This window comes from Epinephelus moara, chromosome 9, assembly GCF_006386435.1.
Source record: "Epinephelus moara isolate mb chromosome 9, YSFRI_EMoa_1.0, whole genome shotgun sequence".
Classification (NCBI taxonomy): Eukaryota; Metazoa; Chordata; class Actinopteri; order Perciformes; family Serranidae; genus Epinephelus; species Epinephelus moara.
Genome location: NC_065514.1, coordinates 10,610,409 through 10,633,760, shown reverse-complemented (window position 1 = coordinate 10,633,760; position 23,352 = coordinate 10,610,409). Strand labels below are relative to the sequence as shown.

Below are 23,352 nucleotides of genomic sequence, written 5' to 3'. Positions count from 1 at the left end.
ACAGTAACAGCTGCTGATGGCCTAGGGCTCATAGAACACCATGTCAGGACAACAGAGCTGAAACCCTGCTGTCTGCAATAAGCCAGTGCTTAAAGAAACTGACAAGAAAGCAGAAACAAACATTGAAACTATTGCTGCTTCAAACCTGCCAAAAACACAATTTCCCACAGCTGAGGGTCCCGCAACATTGACCACATCTTGAAAAATGGAAGCAGACGGAAAAGAAAGCAGAGGGTTTGAGGAACGAACTCAAAATGTCTAGAATTGAACATGACATGAACTTGTCATTTTAGATGAATCTACTGATCATTGTTTAATTTGTACAGTGTCAGGAGAAGCTGACAAATGCACAAGGTTGTGCACAGTCTGAAACCCAAGGATGTTTCATTTACAATGTTATAAAACACAGGAGAGCTGCAGATTCTCACATTTGAGTTGCTGTAAGCAGAGATGAATTTGTTTTCATTTTCTGCCCGTTGACTAATGTGTTGGTCATGTAATCATTCCAACCTCAAAGGGATAGTCCATCCTAGAATCACCAAGTACAAATATTAACTGTTACCTGAATTGGATTTGCACACAAAATGCAAGTAGAGGTAAGGAACCCGAAGGGATTTCGGTAAAACCTCTCCTCTAGAATTTCTAACCTATTCTAATACCAACGGTGCTTCTCTCCTTAACATGACTAACAGACAAAACAAGTGGTACAGCACCTTTGGCACTATGAGTCTAGATTGTTTTTGTGTGCGTTGCCAAATGTTGGAGATACCGGCCGTAGAGATGTCTGCCTTCTCTCCAATATAATGCAACTAGATGTCACTCGAATTGTGGAGCTCAAAGCGGCAAAGAAATACTTTTGAAAATCTCAACAGCAATGTCGCTTTCCAGAAATCATGACCCGGTTATTCAAGATAATCCACAGTCGTTGTTGTGAGCAGTTTCATGTAGGAACTGTTTTCTTTCTACCAAACTACACCCACCAACCGTAGAAGAAAGCAGAAGGAAGAGTGCATCTGCTGCTAGCTCACCTAGCACCACTGAGCTAGCTAATGTTACAGCTCAGCCGAGGAGGACGCCATTAATGTTTACATCTTGCACTGTCACGAGCACATGCTTATCATTTCCTTTTCAGGTAAACTGTCCTTGACAAGGTTGCAATGAAGGGGTAAACGCTGCTCTTTTGCTTCTATGGATGCTCATCTGTTTGTGAACCAACCAGACAACTTATCATCTACAACTTTCCTCTGACACCACAGCTCTCTGACTGGGTCGAATACATGCACGTGTCCCATGATGGAATTATTTTCATCTATGACAAAAGACGAGCTTTGTCTATAAATGTAGGTGAGGAGAGAGAGGTCGTTGGAGGATTAACAGTATGTGGGGGGGAGATGGAATGATGATTTAAATCTCTCGTGGCTCCTAAAAAACTGGACCAAACACACACACACACACACACACACACACACACAAACAAACACATGCCTCTAAATATGGGCTATAAAAGACTTAATCTGTGTGTCCTGCCGTGTTATTCAATGTGGTTTCTCACTTGACATCTACCAAAACTTCACAGTCCTTCTGCCCTCTTAGCAAACGCACATCCTGCTCCTTTGCTGTCTTTCAGATCACAACACCTTTTTACAACATATACTTTGTACAATAAATGATTCATTTAAAAACCTCTGTGGGATTAACCTGGTTCAATGAAAAATTAGAGCGGCAACAACACATTTTTTTGGCCTCTTGGGTTTGACTAATTAGGAATAACTGGTGTGGCTGTAAATCACTAGTTTTATCATAATATATTATAAAGACATCAAATGCCCATTTAAAACAATCACTTACATTTATATCAACTCACAAAAAGCAACTTAAGAATGATTTTATTACTGAGCTCCTCCAGACATTTAATTAAAAACAAATTACTGCACATGGGCTTCTGTTGTAAATGACATCCAGCCACTTGTAGTGATAGCAACTTCTTCTGCGTTCATTAACTGACATTTGATCTCATCTTTAGTTTGACTGTACAGACTCGTTATGCAAGTTTCACTTAAGTGCTATCTCAATAGGACTGCATATTTCGGCTCCAGAGTACGCAGTAGCTCACAAAACTGTCACTCGACAACACTGTAAAGCCTCGTGTTTTTACAAATGAAATATGAAACGGTAGCTGTAACACTCATGGCTGTTTTAGAGTTGAAGTTCAGGTTTTGCAGATTAAAGCTGGTGAGCACGTATCTGACACAATAACGCTTGCACAAGCACAAGCTCAATGCCATGCTCCTGTTTTTGGTGCCCGGCCTGGTTCGTTGCATTGTTGCATATTTTATGCTCCAATGGCATTGCTCATTTATGGCATGTGCTTTGTCTGTAGAGCTGTCTTTTCTCCAAAATCCCCAATATTTTCACACTGCTGACTCTTTCCTAAGAAGGGATTTAATATCTTCAGCGTCTTGTTCGTGGCAGCTTGCTAACATCTGCCTGGTGCTAGCACAGTGTGAATATTTAGGAAGAAGGTGCGCTTGGACGGAAGACGTGACACAGACATCTTTAAGATGATGATATGTATCAATGTTTTTACTTTGCATTGATGATACTGAATCATCGATCACTGAATCAATACACTGATCCAATTCAATGGGTTGTTAGGTCCCCTAGCAACTAGGACTGGCCCGAATGCTTCAGGCTAAATGGCTGCTTTTGTAATCAACGTCTAAATCAGTATTCAAATGCTTCGTGTTTTTTTTTTTTTTTTAACTAGTAAACTGGTGGAGGAAGCTGAATGGAGGTGACAAGTGTCAGACACGAATAAGCCAGTGTCATCAGTGCAGCTATTAACCTCCGCTTCAAGTAACTGGACAGGCTGTTCAACAAGGAAAAGGAACAGCTGTGAATAATTACAGACAGATATCTGCAGCTGGCAACTGTAGTAAAGCACTTGCCTTGCAACTAGTGATGCAGCCCAATACAATAGTCCACCTTCCATCTTCTCTTCTATCTCTCCCTCACATACACAAGCAGCCATGCTAAGTTCTACCAAAGTCTGGTTGATTCGGGTGGTTGATATTACATCCCTCCAAGTCCCGTCATGTCACATTGAAGCTTCGAATATTGGCAGGTAACTATCACTGAAGCTTTGACACCCCAAAATGGTATTCAGGACAGCCCTAATAACAACAAACACAAAGAAAATCTGGCATCTTAGTTGCCGTATGTTCTACTTTCTTTACTAGTTGGTTGCCAACTTATACTATCTGCTGTTTGGTGCCTAATGCCCTGAGACTGAATCACACCGTATATGTATCTTAAAAGCCAAAACTATGAGAAAAAACAGAGGCAAAAGGTTGTCACATTTCATACAGTCTTTGGATTAATTGTTAATAAACAGAAACATTGATCAGTGTAGCTTTCAATTACAGTTGGATTGAGATGATCCATTTACCATTTGGGCCTACATGACCACACCATGTAACATTTCACAACATGCCAGCACAACCATAAACCAACTTCTTATCTCCCAGCTGACGAGCGTTCTATCTTTAGTTTCTTTTGTTGGCACTAATCAACGTTTTGTTCCACTTCCACAGAACACTGACATCCTCTTCTCACATTTTACAAAGCATAGGAAGTGGGACAGCTTTTTAGACAGAGAAAGGGGGGGAGGTGATCAGGGTTGTGTCTGTGCTTATCAGTGGGAATGAGACAGAATCCTCTTATAATAGACCTAAATAACCAGCCGTGGGGTTACTGTAGGCAGGGCGTCAGTTATGGAGGTCAAAGGATAGTTATTATTAACATGACTAAGTCCGAGGGGAGAGGGAGCAGCTGGGGCCAAGATTTGCAGCTGACAACACCACTTCTATGAGCACAGTACACTGTCTGACGAAGAACTGTACATGTGGATCGATGCCACCCGCCCACACTGAAGGGCAGCAGAAAGAATGGAGTCACTCTGAGTCACCGAGTAATCATGTGTCACGTTCCTGATTTCCGGACAAAGGACACCAAAGTCTGAGGGTTTAAAAACCTTTTCTTCTTCAGTTCAAGATGTTTCATGCATACAGTACGTAAGTCTCAGAGGACAATACAAACAGAAGACAGAACGAGAACCAAACCAAACAAAACAAGGAAGAGCTCCCAAGAAAACTTTACAGACTTTATGTTTCGTCTGTTTCGTTTTTACTGAACCTTTAAAATTGTATTACCAAAATAAATGTTTCAAAATGTATTATTACACCAACAAGTTGTGTTAACATTAGTAGCCATACCATCAGTATAAACAGCAGCACTAGCAGTTGCAGTTTTAGTATGAGTAGTAGTAGTAACACTAGTAGTAGTTGCAATAGTTTAGGATGTCCCGATCAAGTTTATCTGCCCCAGATTCCGAAGTGATTAATTTAATATTGATGTCTCTATCCCTTTAGGAGACTATTCTCCAGTGTCTGTTGCCTGAGTTAGCCTCCCTGAACTACCTGTTTTGACCTGAGTGTTTTCGGCATCTATACATCGTTTGTGCAGATGAGGGTACCTAAAAATATTCACTGTTAGTGGCTTTTTGCTTGTGGGGTTTTTGTTGCGCTTGCAGTGACGTGGTGAACGTGGCTGTCTTGAGCTAAGCACCGCCGTCTCTACCTCCAAGCACAGCAGTGAAAACCTCATGAGCCATAAGTGACACCAAGTATCTCACGCTAAACTGATATGAAACCTTGGTAAATAACATTAACACACACAAAATACATACTGGATTTTGCCGTAGTTTATGGCATGTGGTGTTTCATTGCAGGCGTGACTCAGCCCCTGCTCTTATACACACACACATAAAACCCTAGCGGAGTGGAGGAGAGACATCAAAGTGGAGAGTTGGAAAGTTGACAATAGCTGCTTTCCGCTTTGCTGAGCATGACAGCTTTACGAGCAAAAATACCTGTGTGACAGCTGATGTAAAACAAAGGATCAGGTCAGGCGCTATGTAGCTAGCCGATCCAGATCAGTTAAAAAATGGCTTTAATGGCTCCGACAACGACCTTTGAGATTGTATCATCCCTAGTAATGGTAGTTTTTGCAGCAGTGGCAGAGGTAGTTGCACTAGTAACAGTAGCAGAACTAGTAGTTGCAGTAGTGTGAGTATTAGTAGCAGTTGCACCAGGACCATTGGAGGTAGCAGTTATAGTGGTAGAAATAATACTAATAGTAACAGTAGTGGCTGCAGTACTAGTGGGACAATTAGTAGTAGTAGTAGGAGTTGCAGTAGGGTAGTATTAGTAGCAGCAGTAGTAAAAGTAAAAAAAACAAAAACAGCCATGGTCACATTTAAAATCGTAGATTTTTGTTAGATTATTCATCCTCTTCACTATAATTTACTTAAAGGCTAAAAATCTGCACTCAGGACGTCTCATTCATTTCACTGGTGTTTTTGCAGACAGATCTGTTATCAGTCGCCCTCGGGGCAGTGATGTCATGATACACTCAGGCCCCTGAGTCTAGACGGTCACACAGAAACCCCCGTCTGCAGGGATATCTCCATGAGCCAGAACAAAGGGATACTCATACACTGGATTCATTGATTTATGCTGTGTCAATTTCACAGAGTTTTATTTGGATTCAGTGTTTTGCTTTAAGGAGATCAGCTGATAAATAAACTGTTAAAACAGCATCAGTCCAGTCTGTTAGTATACCCTCCCAACCGGTTTCATCTCTTATTGTCTTTCTGCTGCTATCTAATCAGATGAGCGTGCAACACATACGTGAGCCTGCATCCAGCTGTCACACTTGACAGGCGGAGCTTGTTCAGCACCAACAGAATGCAGGACTCTGGTGGGATGAGGGGACGTTGACTCTACTTTTGTATCTGTGATGTTTGGTGCTCAAATGTAGTCAGAGTTGATGGAGAATATTTCCTTGGTGTCAAATCTTTTAATGCTAAGACATCGGCCTTATCATCTGTTTAAAGGATTCATTTCTCCTGTTGCAAATTAAGAAACTGCACCAGAGAAATGCACTGCTTTTACCGTTTTGTTTTCGTCTTGTGCAGCATGAAAGTACTACAGCTACATTTTGTTGTGTAACTCAGTGTTGTACTATGCCAACAAATGAACTCGAACCTTGAACAAGTTCCTACATGCATTGTTAGAGGCCAATATCCAGGTTCAAACTGGTTGATAACCAAGTATAAATTTCTCTTATATGATGCCCCTGAGTCATCCAACATCTTCACTACTAGTCTGTAGCACCACCACGTACAGTGAGAAAAATTTTTAAGACCATTATATACCACTGACCGTAAGAACACCTGTTAATATACACAAGAGAGTACATATGAATTTATGGCACCTTTGTACGAGTAGCCAAAATTGCTCAACTTGGTCAATCAAAACAAAATGGGACGCCCACTGGCTCACCTGGTGGAGCAGGCACCCCATGACCAAAAAAGGCTGTGTCCTCGCGGTAGTGGCCATGGATTTGACTCCAACCCTCAGCCCTTTGCTGCATGTCATTCCCCCTTTCTCTCCCCCAAAATGATGTCTCTTGTGACTACTAGACAAGTGGAAACATCTCAGTTACCTCCATGATAATGCTGCTGTGTTGCACTTGTCTCTAAGGGATGGGTGGCCTGGGAGCCTGGCAGTTTGTTGGTGGATTAATTGAGTGGAAGATGAAGCTGTTGGAGGGTAAAACTACGAACAGCGGACATTGCCGGGGGTTGGTAAACTAACGACTACCAGGACTGTCTTCAACTCCGAAAGTACAGCTGCAGGCTACCGGTAAGCCACGCTCTGTCATTTTAAAGTGTTGTTTTATCTTTCTTTGGACTCACACGAGAAGACAGTAAACAGAGAAAAAGGGAGAATTGCTGCACCCAAGTGATGGTCGGGGAAAATCTGCTGTTTATTCTGGCATCATGTTGGCTAAAATGTTGTTGATATTACGGCTGGGTGATAAATCGATTTTATCGATTAATTCGAATTTGTAGTTTAGGTTGATTTGTTTTAATGAAAATCAAGTTTCTCTTTAACATCCGCCACCGACGCTCCCCGCTGGACTCCCATAGCTCAGAGTGGGCTCACCCCTCCCCCCTGCGCGCTTGATACACAAACATCATGGCAGCAAGCGGGGAAGAACTCGTTCCCAAGAAAGGGAACCAGTTCGGTTTTGTGTCGTCAGACACAGAATAAACAGCACCCCGCTGCAAAGTGTGTTTGAAGGCCGTTGCTACCCAAGGTAGCAGTACTAACAATTTACTGCAGCACCTCAAACAGAGGCATGCTGCCAAGTGGGAGAGGTGTTGCTTCCTACGAAAATATCCCTATTCAGGTGCTTGAATTTGTTATTTACGTGACAACGCCTGAACGCAACACAGGCTCCTCTCCATAGACTGTGTGTTCGGTGCCGTGCTGTAGGTTCGGGCCAGGCTCGGTTATAATTGTCTCGGACTCGGGAAAATGCGTCCCGAGCGATGTGTGTGTGCGCACGTGTGGCCATGCACGACACAGAGCAGAGGAGGATTGTAAATGTGCACCGTGTAGAGACAGAACTGACATGAAGTTGTGTAAACAAGATAAATAACATAAGGCTCTTCAGTTAGTTTAATAAAAGGACAGGGTATAGACCTGTTCTATAGACTTCTGTTGTGATCTGGAGCTATATAGAAAATGAAATGAAATAAAACTAACTTGATCTTCAAAGGGGGGGGGGGGGCAATATAACAGTAGGGGAAACACTGCTGTATGATGAGAAAGGGGCCTGGTGGAAAGCAATCACGGATGCAGTCGCAATGTATCTTGCAAGAGATATGGTGCCCATATTTACTGTGGAAAAGCCGGGGTTTATTCATATGCTGAAAGTTTTGGAGCCCAGGTACGTGCTACCAGGCCACAAATATTTTTCTTAAATTTTTTTTTAGGCCATATCGCCCAGCCCTAGTTGATATTCTAGTGAAAACAAACACACATGTGAACACATATCTAGGTCAGAAAAATGATCAAGGTCATGTCTACATATAAAGTGACAGGTCAGTAACGGAATTATCTTCCTAGTCCTACCATAAGTTGTCCTTAACAGATTTGTTTTTGAACTAACTGCTGCTGTGTGGACAGGTGTCGACTAGTCTAAGATAAAACATGGCGGTATAATACACAGCCATAGAAGAATACACAAAATGGTGAGTTCAAGTGACATTTAAACTAAAACTGAGAGTAACAGGATGGGTTAGTAATCTGCTGACTGTGTACTAAAGCTGCAAAAGTCAAAATGGTTTGTCACAAGGAATAAAGGAGAATAACATGACTCTCATCATGTGATTTATAAACCACAAGACTTAAATACAAGATAAAAAACAGCACAGTTTAAAGGCACAAAGTGTGTGTGTGTGTGTGTGTGTGTGTGTGTGTGTGTGTGTGTGTACACATGCTTGTGGAATGCTTTGTGCGAACCTGAGGGGATGTTGAGTCTTGTTTACATAAAGCTGGTGCTTTGTATCACCACAGACGATGATTCGGTTACAGTGAATGTTTGTGTTTCTGCTTTGCTGAAAGCTAAGCAGAGATCCACCATTGTCATCTGAGATACAAAAGAACTGCACACCTAAAGGTCTCATTTACACACAGCGCTGGTTGAAAGTCGACTTGGATATACAGCAAAGATAAAAGATAAATGAGAACACAAACAAGCAGGAAGTCAGATCAAGTGGACTCTCACTTAATGATTAATTTCCTGTTAAATCTGTGGCTCCAAAACTTAACTTGCTTTACAACAGCATGCAGCCACCAGGACTGTGCGTTTCTGTCTTGAGTGTTGGAGCCTGAAGTAAACTGTCAATACAGGTACGTCCCACATGAGATAAAATGTCCATACAAGCTGAGACACTGAGTGAACAGGCAGCATCTCCTGTATCAGGTGACTATACACGCTGCTGAGTGCAGGGAGGCCGACCAAGACACAAGAGGAAAATAAACCAAACAGACAGACTGGCTACGCCTACTACCTCCGATCTATAACAACACATTAACACAGAGGGATCCCCTGCTTCTCAGTCAGGGGTTTTTCTGTCAATATCCCAGAATCAACAACAGAAAATGTAGTTTGCAGAGGACATCTTTACATGTTAGCTTCTAAAACAGACTGATATTAAGGTTTTTTAATGACACTACAATGATGATTCTGGTATTCTTTAACTTTTATTACCATTTTTTCATTGATTATTCCTCCAATATCCATTAGTAACAACTATAGTTTATTGTCCTTCATTGGACAAAAGTGTATTGGAAATTAATTCAGAGTCTGTGGCAATCATCAGACATACACAACAAAAGATTACAATTAAAGGCAGTCAAAAGCAAATAGAAAAGTGCTCTGTACACAATAACACCAGGAGGCCGTGGTTAAAGGAGGACAAGAAGCTCTGTGAGGCTGTGATTAGGCACAGCAGTATTTCAAGCTAAATGCTAGCACTAGCATGACATCATGCTACAGTAACATGCTGATGTTTAGTAGGTAGATTTTACCATGTTCATCACCTTAGTTTATCGCTAACCTTTGCACTAAGTTGGGATGTCAGGGCAACAAATACCATGTCAATGCCAAAATTCTGAAAACATGACAGTACTTGTTTTTCTCCGGTATGATAAATACCAGGGATTCTGGATATGACGGGGCAGCATTTTCCTACAAGTATTCTAGTCTGCTGTTGAATGCCAAAAGAAGAAGAAGAAGAACGTGTAACAGCACAGAGTAACAACAACAACACGTGGAACACATGGTGACAAGTGCAGCTGCAGTGACAGGTCAAGCGTTTTTTCCTGAGTCCAATGGGAGCGCTGCGTTTTTACACTACCCTACAAATGCCAGCAGTATAACAATGCATTGACCATCTATTTTGTCCTGAGCGCTGCACAATTGGCGTTTTTTTCTGGTCACCATGGGTTGAGAAATGTTCCACTTTGATAAAATGCTGCGCTTGGCACTGTCACTTTTCACCCAGCTATCCAACAGCGGAGAAGGGACGGGATAAACAGCCTCCCACAAAGACCATCGGTCACATCTTACATGTACTGTACAAGTGCTCCACAACAACAACAATGTAGGAGTGAAAATATCACAAACCCACATAGACTAGCACTTTGCGCCTTTGTACTTCTGATTTATTTAATTGTTTTTAATAAAGGAGCATTTGTTTGATTACACGGGATTTAATGTTATTGGGTTTTTTTACCGTGGTATCGAGTTGGGTATGGAGAATCGGAATTTCATTGGTATTGGTATAGACTACTAAATTTCTGGTACTGTGACATGCCTACTAAACTCAAAGTACACCTAAGGCTGATGGGATTGTCATTTGTTTTGTAAGAATCTGGTCATTATCCAAAGTCCCAGCCAACATCACTATGTGAGGCCCATGTGGGTGGTAAACGGGCTGAAAAATGAACCATATATGGAATTGTTCATGGGTTACATATTGACCCATGCCAACTGCCGACATGGGTGGGTTTACCCAAGTGGGCCCAAGAAAAGATGCCCATTTTGAGCCCATACTCACTTGGTACCCAGGTAGCCCAACCATAAGCAGGTGGGGACCACTTGGGCAAAGCCAACGATGCGGGCAGCTGGCTGGGGCCAATATGGAACTCATGCACAGTCCCATTTAGGGCCCATTTGTCAACCCATTTACTACCCACATGGGTCCCACATACAAATGCTGGCTGGGGTGTGGGACAAATTAAAAATTGGACGTGATGATGGTGCTAAAGGAAAAGGTAAGGGATCACAAAAATGATTGGCATTCATCCTGAGGGGAACATGAATGTATGTGAATTATGTAGCGACATCCAATAGTCAAGACATTTCACTAAAACCTACAAACTTCAACTTCATACTCTGCTAGAGGAAAAGTCAGAGGACTTAATCCTCCGAGCACCATGAATGTCTGTACAAAAATTCACAGCAATCCTTCCCATAGTGATAAACTGATAGTTTATTGTCTGTAAAAGGACGCACACTCCAGACTCCAACATGAAAGTCTGATGCACACCCATATTCACCACTCCATCCTTACTATTTACCTTGCTAAATAAAGCAGGCACTACTTCCTGAATGTTGGCAGGTAAATCATACTATATGAACATTTTAACTTTAATTAAGGTTTCCACTGGGTTGTCGTGCATGTTCAACACTATGTTTAAGTATAATGTGCATAAGCTCATTCATGTACTTTCATTCATGCATTCCCGACTGTGCTTTAACGAGCATCTTTGTGAGGAAGCTAATCAATAGAAATGCTCTCTAATGGTCTCCATCATCAATAATACAGCGAGGCTCAGAATTTGGCCCCTAAAATCAGCATCTAGAGAACTTATATCTGTTTATTAATATCCCTCTGTATTTATTTCACCATATGACTTGGTAACTGTACACACATGACTCACGATGCAATGTGAATAAAACACTAAAAAAGGATCCATGCAGCTCATATGGTGCCACAGTCTATGTAATGGATGCTGTGTGGCTTATCCGCCCAGATACACAGGCTGTCCTGAGCTGAAAAAAACCAGAGCTGCTCTTTGGTAAAATATCTTTGGGTGGATTCTGTTTTTCATGATTGCTGTGCACACTCTGGCAGGATATAGACACTTTAAAAACCGACTATTAGGAACTCAGGGCCACTGAATGGAAGAGAAATGGTAAAGCTCACTGAATTTTACGACTGCTTAATGATGCTTTCTATCCTGATGCTTAATTAAAGCACCAGGACAGAAAATCACTCTCCAGTTAAAAAGGTTTGCTGCTGCTGTTTGCATTGATATCCATTAATTGAGTAGAAAGTGTTCAAAAAATGGCCCCAGAAGTGTACCCTCTCTTAATCTGCATCATTATGATACCATGAATGTGAAAGTGGTTTTCAGATCACTAGCCTTGTGATTCACCATCTGACCTATTGAGACATTGTTCATCAGATAAATGCAGGAAATGGATTAAATGAGGAACCTGGCCCAAATGTCTAAATTTACAGTAACAAACCAGCTTTTCTCTTGTATTCTCCTCTCAAAAGACAAAAACAGGAAATTCTCACGCTTGCACAGAGCAGAGACACTCACACATTTTCCTGCTTCAGCATGATTCAAGCCCTCTGATTGATGGAATCATCAGCGGCCGTGGTTGAGAGGGGTGATGTCACTGGACACATAATGCAGCTTCTGCATTTACAGTACATTAATGGACAGGCTAAAAGCCCGAGATGGAGCCCAAGTCTCTTTGGTTGGAAGTCAGTGGAAGACTTAAACTGGCAAAAACAATACCACGTTGGACATAACCTTTTAAAACACACTTTCACCAGGCAAGCTTTAGTGAAATTTAACATTGTTTGAGGGACAAACAATCATCAGGATGTGCTTTAGGGGAGGGCTGTGATGCAAGTTTCACAAACCTTTTCTCTTGTTATACTCTGTCTCAGAAACTTGTCAGGAAATCCACAGGAAGTACGCCTCACTGTTGAGAAAATCAGCCCTATCCGGTTTGCCAATTTGCCAAATCTGCCAACAGTTTTTTACTTGTTGTGCAAAAAAATAGACAACTGAAGTGTTTTTCATTTCTTTGGTAACTTTTTTATTGTTACAGATTTCAAATGTAAATCATCAATTAGACCTATCCATAGTAGGGCTGTCTCCTAATAGTCGACTAAGGTCATCAGTTGACAAGATTTCATTCGTCGCTTAGTCGCAGAAGAAAAAAAAACAATCATGAAATTCTAAAAGGAGCTGCACCTTGTCAAAATAAATCAAAACCTCCATGACTGGGCCATGTGGGAATTTAAATTGAAAGGACAGACACAGGAAGAGGCCACGCTCAGCACTCCACGCTCCTGGAAGCTGGCACAGAAAAGGCACAAGAGCATCCAGTGCGCAACCTCCAGGCGTTTTAAGATGCTGCATGTGTACAGCCCCCTAATTTTCAGGGCTGGTACCTGCAGTTATTCCACAGGCTAGTTAATAACATGTCAGGCAGGAAATCCAAAGTGTGGGATCATTTTGAGAAGGTGAAGGACGAACCCAAGGTGGTATGTAAACTCATCTTCATTGGTCGACTACAAACATGACGTATCATCTGAAACATGGAAGTAGCTACATGCCCATTAGCCCACAGCGTCATTAACAGGCGGCTCGCTCAGTGTGTGACATGCACTTGTCTTGCTGTTAATGAAAAGGAGAGGAAAACACATAATTTGGACATCTGAGTGCACATGACGGGTAAGGATCTGTGACGGTTTAACCATCTAATTCCAACCCTATGTTATTTGTAAGAGAAAATGGTGATTATTCACTTAGATGAGTGCGATGCATCAATTTCATACAATTGCGACAATAAACATGATAAACTGATGAGAGAGTATGTGGTGATTTGCTTGGAGGACTAACTGGAGCATTTATGAGCTTTATATGCCAGAAATATTTAGTATTTCCTCTTTTTGTGGTTGATATATCCAGCTATTACTTTTGACCCACATCTGTGTCTCTTTCATCCTGACAGAGGGGCACAAGTAACAATGCAGAACGAGAACTCCCGGTCTGATTGTGCCCGTCTCATTTATCCAATATTTTAAAAAACGACTGGTACAGGTAGAGGATATGGGTGCTTTGTTCACAATAAAATATGGTTACCCTACATAAATGCGTATCTGTGCAAAGAAGGAAGTACTAAAATAGTTAAAGTCTTGTCCCTGCCCTCCCCTACTAGAAAAACTGCAAAACAACAAACACTAGAAAATGACTCAACAGCAGGACACTAAATACACATTTAACACAGCAGAAGGTTGGAGAGAACTATTTTGAGCAAGTGAGAAAAACAAAGACAAAATGAAACTTTTTCTACCTTCAAAACAAGTTAAGTCGTATGAACAGAAAAGAAAATGTGTTGAAAGTGTTTTAACCTTTTACCCACTGTGCCGCCTGTTAGATGTAGCACACCGTGGAACTTTCCCGGACTGCTGGTGCTATGAAAAGTGACATGAATATGAACACAGGGTATATGTATTGACAGGTTAGACTTTTCTCTTTTCTGCCATTGTGGTCATGTTCAAAAATAGCTGTCATTAAAATAATCTGAGTACAACACACAGCAGAGTACACAAGTAAAACACTAAAAATATGGTGTCTCTATTTTCAAAGCAGTCCAATAATGTCATAAATCCTGAATCCTTTGCAGAGGTCTAATACTTAATTATTTCAGCACTTAGGTGGACCAACCCAAATGTGGTGGGTGGTAAAGAGTTAAAAGAATGACAGCCTCAGGCATCAACACAGTTAACTAAAGTTAATTGTTTGATCCCTTTGAAAACATGCTTTGATTTTTGAATTTTTTTAATGTTGAATTGGCTTCATCTTCTTCTACATTTAAAATCCACTTTATTTGTAATTATAGATTTAGTATCAGAGTTCTTATGAGACATTCGTGAGAGTGCAGAGCACTGAAAGCGCACTGTGGTTTTACACATTGTTGCAGATGTGAAATCAGATTTACAGGGAAATGAAACTGGATGGACGGACTACCAGTAAATGCAACAATCACTATTCACCTGCTTGTAGCAGATGCAAACCCCCTCTCCACCTCCTCTTTTATTACATCTTAAATATTGAGCTGTCCACTTGACTTGGAGAAGCTCCCCTGCTGTCTGTGCGCTCCAAGGACGGCCCTCATTCATCAGAGCATTGTTTAATTTAGGAATAACGCCTGGTGTCTGGTACAAACTGGCTGCAGCCATGTGACATCACAGTGTAACAGAGCTCAACAGGAGCTCTGACCTCTGCTGTAACGCCATCTGCTTCAGGTCAGCCTGTGCATGATGGCAAATTAATCTCACTATGTTGACATGCAGGTACAGGATGGCAGAAGGAAATGCTGCAGTATAACTTCACAAAAACCTTAACAAAAGGGATGTTAAGCATGCAGCCAAAGGGTCCAACTTGGCCCACTACATGACTTTGCACAGCTAATATTGATGCACTTATGAAGGCTAAAAGGCGCCAGGTTTCAGAGGCAAGTAAAACAGTGAGTAGCTACTTTATGTAAAATGCTGACACAGAGGCTTTCCTCCCTGAACAGGATACAGATCTGAACAAAAAAAATGAGCAGTTATTGTGATCATATCGAAAGATGCTATTCTGCAACATATTGTCAATCAGCAGCTTTAGCACAAAAGAATCGTTGTAACCCTAATGCTAAGGCACTGCCAAAACGTTTGATTTGTAAATAGTTTGTATGGCAGGTGATACCTTCATCTGCTTCCTTTATAGCTTCCACTTCAGTTTGGTGTGGTGATACCAGTGTCACATGTAGGGATGTCACGATTATAGATTTTCTTGGTACGATTATTGTCAGAGAAATAATCACGGTTTTACGATTATCATGCATTAATTCATTTCACACTATAAATGTGTAAAATCACATGAACACTCCTTATAGATCTTTAAGTTTCATTTATTTCAATGCCAACATAACAAAAATAATATAGCAACAAAGAAAAGTAACCAAAAAGTAGTGTGCGGTCTACTTTTGCTACATGCCTCTTTGTGGTCCAGCAGTTTTTTCTAGGATGTGCGTGTCTTTTTGTTCTCTTTAAATTACAATTACACAAATAAATTGAGAGCATATCTCGTGCAGTGTTAATAATAAATTAAACAGACATCGTGCTGGAAGGACAAGTCCAACATTTACTCAACACAGATGGGAGGAAGCAAAAGGAGGTAATACTAATGCTAAATGTTCACTCACTGAGGACCTTGAGAAGACATTATGTATATCTTCCACATTGCACACTGACACTGAAACAGTCTGACGACTAAAAAAAGGATTTGAACTTGTAACATTCGAATATATGAAATGTGCCTTTAACATGGTGTATACTGTGTCGCCTAGCAGCAACGTCATCAAGCAGCGCCTGTTATGATTTGAGTCTGTTGAGCGCACCCAACGCTGGTCGGACGTATACTTACGTGCTCCCGCTTTTTCTTTTATCTCTCAACACAACAGTGATGGTTTTAAGTACATGTGGCGACTATATTGTTCATGTATGAAAATGTAGTAGCCGTACAACCGGGCTTGGTAAGCTTGGAGTGTTTTTAAGTTGATGTAAAAATAAACAATGAGCATTTGTGAAATCCCGCACTCGTGTGGACGTGAGTTTCTGCCTGTCGTCTCACTCCAAAGAGCTACACGGACCCAAAACCATTACAACCTCACGCTGTGTGCACACAAACTGCAAAACTATCCATCAAAAAAGTTTCTGAGACGTGCCTTAGCTTGTCACGTTGCACTGTAAAGCCCAATCGTATCATACCACTACGCTATTAATTGCAAATGACACGCTAACATATAATTTTTAATTCAATGTTACATTAGATAAATTGAGATTGACGTATTTTACCCAGTTATTGTGCATTTACCTTTACTTGTGCATGTAAAGCCGGGTGGTTGTCCCGCGGGTGTTGTATCATGTTGCTCGTGTTTGATCCTTTGGCCGCGACTTTTTTTGCGGCATGTTTTACAAACTGGAAAGCCGTCGTCAACAATGACCCCTTGGTCATTTTGCCAAAATGATACCACACGGTTGACTTTATCCGTTTTTTTGGTGGGGGGGGAGTCTTCTTCATCCATACTTCTTCACTTGGAGACGCCGCTTGTGTAACTTTGTTTTTGTTCCGTGCGAGTTGCGCTGACCTACTGTATATGGTTCCGCGTCCTGGCATAATCTTTGGAGAGTGACGGTGTTGAGGAATCTTTACGAATAATTAACCGTGGCGTTTAAAATCACGGTTAATAGTGAAATCAAGTAATCGTGACATCTCTAGTCACATGTAGCAACAGTGAGTAGCAGACTGACTGATTGTGACAAAATTGAGACATATTGTTGAAAATAGCACTTATTTTTCTTAAGACATCTCAGGTTGTTCATCATTTGTTCTGCAAATGGATGATTTTTTTTTAGAGTGTACTTCTTAACACAAAAAAGGGAAACATTTGGAGGTGTTGTTACTTATAGGATATTATGCAGGCCCCCAGGAAGTGTGCTGGACTCTGAAGCCAATTTGACATAGTGGCCAAACTATACTACAACCGTCACGTAGAGCCGTTGACTTACATCGGGAAAGAGAAGTCTGTAAATCAGTGGATACATTTTTTTGAGCATCACAAGCCCTGTGAAATGACTTGTTTCACTGCTGGGTTTTGACTAATTTGGTCCAATAACATTTCCAAAGTCTAGAGGAGCCGCTCGATTGAATCATTTTTATCCACAGTCATGTTCGCAGAGGGCTAAACCAGAAAAAGCCAGCTCGGCCATCAGAAGTTAGCCGCTTGGCATGCAAAGTCTCTAGTGTGCTTGCTCTATGGACCCAATGATGTGGAAGACCCAGGTAGTTTTATACCCAGGTAGTCTAACTTCTTTAGCGTCCTGCGCCACTGAGCAGCTTTCATAAGAATGAAGGCCCCGTCCCCAACACCGTATCCAGATTTCTTTAAACATCCATGTTATTATGCAATGGCTTTTCCTAGTACAGCCCACTTGAGATCAAATTGGGCTGTATTGTAGCATACTGTACTGTAGGATATTATGCAGGCCCACAGGAAGTGCACCAGACTTTGAAGCCAATTTGAAATCATGGCCAAACTAGAGATGCACCGATGCAGCTTTTTCAGTTTCGATACCAATCCCGATTCTGTGGCTTTGAGTATCAGCCGATACCCGATACCGATACGATACCATGGTTGACCTAAAAAGCTATATACCTTTACATATAGTACAGAAAAGACTAAAACAAGATGAAACAGATTAATGCAATGATGCACTATTAATATCTAACAAAAATAAACAATTGTGCAACAGCAGTTGAAATAGTGTGAAATACCGCCACACAGCAGATTCTCTCCTTCGCTCCATGACGTATGACGTAGCTCGCGTCGCAATAGATTTAAAGGGAAAGGATCTCCTCAGGTATAGGTTGCATTTTCCGATACCCGATCCATCTATTTTGATGATATCGGGGCCGATATTCGATCAAGATGTCAGATCGGTGCATCCCTAGGCCAAACCGTAAAACTCACGTGGTGCTACTGGTAGGCGTTGGAATCACCAGAGGATCCACGATGATGAGATCATGAAAAAATATCATTGTGATTTTAAAGTATTACCTTTTTTCAACTGTAAATTATGTCCCCAAAGGAAAACTTTGTCAATAACTAATAAGATAAAGTTTCAGTCTGTTCATCTCACTTCAGCCATTTTTTGCAGCAGAAAAATATATGAAAAATATCACGATACTATGCTGTAACAAGTAAAAACAATAACAATTTTTTCCCCCACCCCAAAGCTACTGGGTCAAAAAAAACTTTTTCCCCTTTGACTAGCACTGGGAAAGAAACATCTGTAAATCGGTGGATATGTTTTTTTAGCATCACAGACCCTGTGAAATGACTGGTTCAACAACATTTTCAAAGTATAGATGAGCTGCATGATTGAATCAAGTCAAACTTTTTGGCTTCATGCACCACTGAGCAGCTTTTACAGAAATGCAAGGGCCCCGCCTCCAATGCTGTATCCGGTTCTCTTCGGACATCCCTGTTATGATGCAAAGCTTTTTCCTAAAACAGCGCTAATGTAGCGAATGTTATTTATATCTGCTATTTAACACACATTCAAAATGACTATAAAATCTGTACACTCCCCCCAGTTGGCAGCCATCACCTGACCATCAGTGCACTCTGGAAGAGCCCTCTTTATTTACTGTCCTAGTCTATTAACATACTTCTGTGCCAGACTCCCTTTGAAACAGTGCTTTAGTTAAAGTTGATAGCACCCTCTATTATCAGACAAGAAGCCCCACAAGGATCGCTTACGCACAATAGATTCTTTGTGTACCTCCATGGCAACTCCAACAGCTGCTCTCCACCTTCCTAACCTACTTTACCCCTCATTATTCCCACAAGTTTGTCTCAGATGTTGGCACTGCGACTTTAACATGCTGTAAGACATGACTTATGACAGTAAATATGTTGCAATGAAGTGTCTAACACCTGTTGTTCCGCTTTTGTGAATGTTGCTCAGTAACATCCCCAACAACATGACGCGTTGGTCCCAAACCCTCACATGGAGCATGTTCTGACAGGATGTGGTCCAGGATGTGGTTTTGACACGACCTGAATACCGAGCAGCACCAACTAGCAGACACAACAACAGAGTCCACGGCGGCTGCTCGTGTCATGTGGAGGGTGGAAACACTCCCAGCGCAGCACCACCTCCACCAAACCCAGGGACCAATTTTCTTTCCACGTTCACGGTCACAACAGTCACCCACTGAGCCAACCATGCGGTTGGTGTCTGTTTATTCTTCCTCGTGTCCACCACCACGGAGGAAAAGTTTATTTAGGCTGCACTGAGGCTTCGCCGCGCGCTCCACTGTTGCCTGAAGCAGGCGGTGAGAGACACGCTGGCAACATTTCTCCTCTCCATGAACATGTTGAAGGACAGCTTAACGTTACCTTTGTACTGCAGCGAGTTCCCGGTCCGTATCTTCACAGTTCCACTAATGGACTCTCCCGGACCGTAGACCACCTTGTTGTTGGCAAAAGTGATATCAAATTCTTGAAGCTTTCCCATGGCTCCGCTCCGCTCCGCGACTCCGCCGCTCTGCGTCTTTGAAAGCAGCGAGGAGGCGATGCTGCGCTCTCACCTGCTGCCGCGAGCCCCCCCTTAGAGACCAGTGACGTCACTTTCAACCCGCTGGAAGTCATGGGAGGGATGATGACTGATGCACCCTGTGGTTTACAGGCTGGAGTAAACATGGCAGATGCAGGGTCATGTTGGGTAAAATTCTCATAAACCCAAACACACTGGAACTGAAACTCCTTAACGTTTTATTACCGACTTTAAACTGCAAAACATTCATAAATAAACACGACTAAGATACGACAGAAAGATGATTGTAAATATTTTGATTTAATTTGATTAAATGAAGTTATTGCATCTTACAGACAGAATGTCAGAATCTCTACCTCTAACTGCACAAATTTTACTATGTGATTAATATTTATATATTTTTATAGCCTATTTTCACAGTAAAATGTAGACATACAGTTTCTCTATAAGTGAAAGGTGTATATAATTTTTTTTTAGGCGATTTAATTTGAATTTTTGTCATATTATTATTATTATTATTATTATTATTGATATTATTATTATTATTATATAATAATATATAATATATTATTATATAATAATAATAATAAGAAGAAGAAGAAATAACAACAATAATACATTTCATTTAAAAGGCGTATAAGATAACATCTATATGTTATTATTTTATTTTATTTTTTATCCTTATTTAGCACTCAGATACCTTTTATATAGATTTTTTATTTTTTTATTTTTGGCTGTTTAATCTGAAATTTTGTCATATTATTATTATTATTATTAATAACAATAATATATTTTTTTAATTTTATTTAAAAGGCGCCTTTCAAGACACCCAAGGTCACCTTACAGAGTATAAAATAACGCCTTTCAAGACACCCAAGGTCACCTTACAGAGTATAAAATAACATCCGTATTATTTATTATGTTTTTTTTTTATCCTTATTTAGCACTCAGACACCCCTTTATATAGATTTTTTTTTATTTTGCGCTGTTTAATTTGAAATTTTGTCATATTATTATTAATATTAATAATAACAATAATACTTCTTTTTAATTTTATTTAAAAGGCGCCTTTCAAGACACCCAAGGTCACCTTACAGAGTATAAAATAACATCTGTATTATTTATTATGTAATTTTTTTTAACCTTATTTGGCACTCACTCACCTTTTCTCTTGCTTCTGATTCTTGTGCTCTTGCAATGATTTTTCTGGGATTAATAATAAAAAAATAAATATATAAAACAGAGAAAAGGGGGCCTGGGCTCCAAGCACTGTTAAAAACAGGGAGGTGGTGACGCTGTTTCAAGAGTTATATTGACTTTTTTGAATATGTATTTTTCATTTATCTATTTTTTTAGGGGAACTAGTGTCATAAAAGAAAACATAGGAAGTCAAACATGGTAGATATCCTTATTTATCCTTAAAATATAATTGGTCAGAAAACTTCCAATCACCAAAAAGATCTTGAAAGTTGGACATATAGTGCTGTAATATCCCTGAGCCTGCTGTGTACTGGGAAGTAGTTTCCAGTATGTTACTTCACACTTTTTGAGAAATTTTGTACGTTAGGTACTTCCCTACCAGTGTATCATTATAGATGCATTTTCAGACTTATTGAGACCACATAACAAGGGTGTAGTGTAGTGTTGAAACTAAACTACACCCTTGTTATTGAGACAAGGGTGTAGTTTAGTTTCAACACTGGGACGGGGGCTCCAGAAAAGTTTGAGTATCACGCTTAATTACATGCATTCTGGTGAGTTTCCACCATGTTATGGTGTAAATTTCTTACATTTTGTCCAACCAAAGGCAAATGCACATGTTCTACATATGATACCAGCTTTAATTGCCAAGTATGTTTGCACGCACAAGGATTAAAAGATGTGTGAAGACTACTTTTTGACACAGGGAGCATTCACACAACTCCTCCTCCACTGTAGTTAAAGGTGCATGCAGTTTCAGTCCACATTCACCAAAGTGTAAATATGTAAGTGCAGGGAACTTTGCATATACCCACAGCTGCTAATTTAAATAATTACAATAATATCCGTGTTCAGAACAGGAACACAGTGTCACAGTTCCTGTTAGTTAATGTTTAGAGCATGAGTTTGGTGTTTAGGAAATGAGAAATCCCTATACTGTGTTGTAGTCTGCATGCTGGCACACAAAACACCACGTGAATGAACATGAAAATGTCTCACAGTTCTTCCCATGGGTCACACACTCTGCATCTCTGTGTATGCTTCCTGTCTCTGAAAGTACTTCCTGTCTATGACTGTACTTCCTGTCTGAATGTGCAGCATCAGCAGCTGGAGCAGATGTGAAAGTTGTGATGGCTGTGTTGCTCACAGAAAACGATTACACATCTCACATGGAGCTTTGATATGTTGCATTAACCAGACCGTAAATAAAGAGACAACATGAATCCTCTCTCCTCTCCCTGCATGTCATCATTTCCCCAGGCTGCTAGTATTCTTGGTAAATGCTCAGAGACAGATGTTTCCATGACGACAGACAAACACCATGGTTGCCAAGTTACTGCCTGTATCCATGGAAATCTGGTATGTGGTGGCATCTGATCTGGTCTAAAGAATCCCTCGGTTTTCCTTTTTTTTTGTTTACTCATGTTGCAAAAAGCCTCCCCTCAAACAGCTTGAATAATGAGTCATTTTGACTCTGCGAGGCTGCAAGTGAGAGGATCGTGTGTCAGGAAGTAACAGGATAAGATGCTAACGCCATATGTCAGGTGCACTGAGCATCAGGCTGCTGAAGTGATGCCATGCCAGTGCTGAGAGTATAATGACTAGACAGCCTCATTCATGTCCTTTCTGCCTGCAAACATCTCATGTGTGTGTTTTTTGTGTTTCAGTGCTTCATGATTCCAAACCACACCTCACTCATCTGTTTTTAAAGTGCAGCACAGACGGCTCTGATCTGTTGTGACACACTGACCTTTCGTCAGGTGGCTCTGACTGGTGAATTACAATTGTTTAAATGTACAGTCATTGTGAGACACAGTGAGATGAGAACTGGACCAGTGGCTCCACCTAGTGGACAATAGACAGAAGTCGTTTCCATCTGTAACTGTAGTGCAGAGGTGTCAAACTCATTTTAGTTAATGGGCCACATACAGCCCAATTTCATCTCAGATGGGCCGCACCAATGAAACCATTGCACAATAACTTAAGCATCATCAGCTACAATATTTTCCCTTTTGTTGTGTAAAGCATTGCAAGTACGTTCTGCCAAGGTTCATCCTTTTACAAAACAGATAAACAGCCTGAGATGTCTTAAGAAAAATAAGTGCAGTCACAACAATATGTCCACATTCAGTCAGTCTACTTCTCACTGTCATTACATGTGCATTAATCCACACATTTCCTGATACAGATTCTTTTGAGCTGAAGCTGCTGATTGACAATATTTTGCACAATGTTCAGTATCTTTAAACATGGTCACAGTAAGTATTCATTGAGAACTGTACTCTGGTCAGGGTGGAAATCTCTGAAGCAGAATTTTACATGAAGTAGGCATTGTTTAACTTGCTCCTGAAACCTGGTATCTCTTCGTCCAGGGCCAGATTAGACCCTTTGGCGGGCCAGTTCTGGCCCTGTGTCTATCTATCTAATAACTGTTTGATACTCACAAACTCAAATATTGTGATATTTAAAAG

General features: G+C 40.8%; 1 protein-coding gene across 1 annotated transcript in view; it reads right to left on the bottom strand.

Annotated features, from left to right (window-relative positions):
* Window positions 1-19,827, bottom strand: part of arrdc1b (arrestin domain containing 1b) — a 63,498-nt gene extending 43,671 nt beyond the window's left edge. The window contains exon 1 of the mRNA XM_050053410.1: window positions 19,525-19,827. Within this exon, the coding sequence (XP_049909367.1) occupies window positions 19,525-19,642 (118 nt within the window). The 5' untranslated portion in view covers window positions 19,643-19,827. The remainder of the gene's footprint in view (window positions 1-19,524) is intronic.
* Between the last annotated feature and the right edge of the window lie 3,525 nt (window positions 19,828-23,352).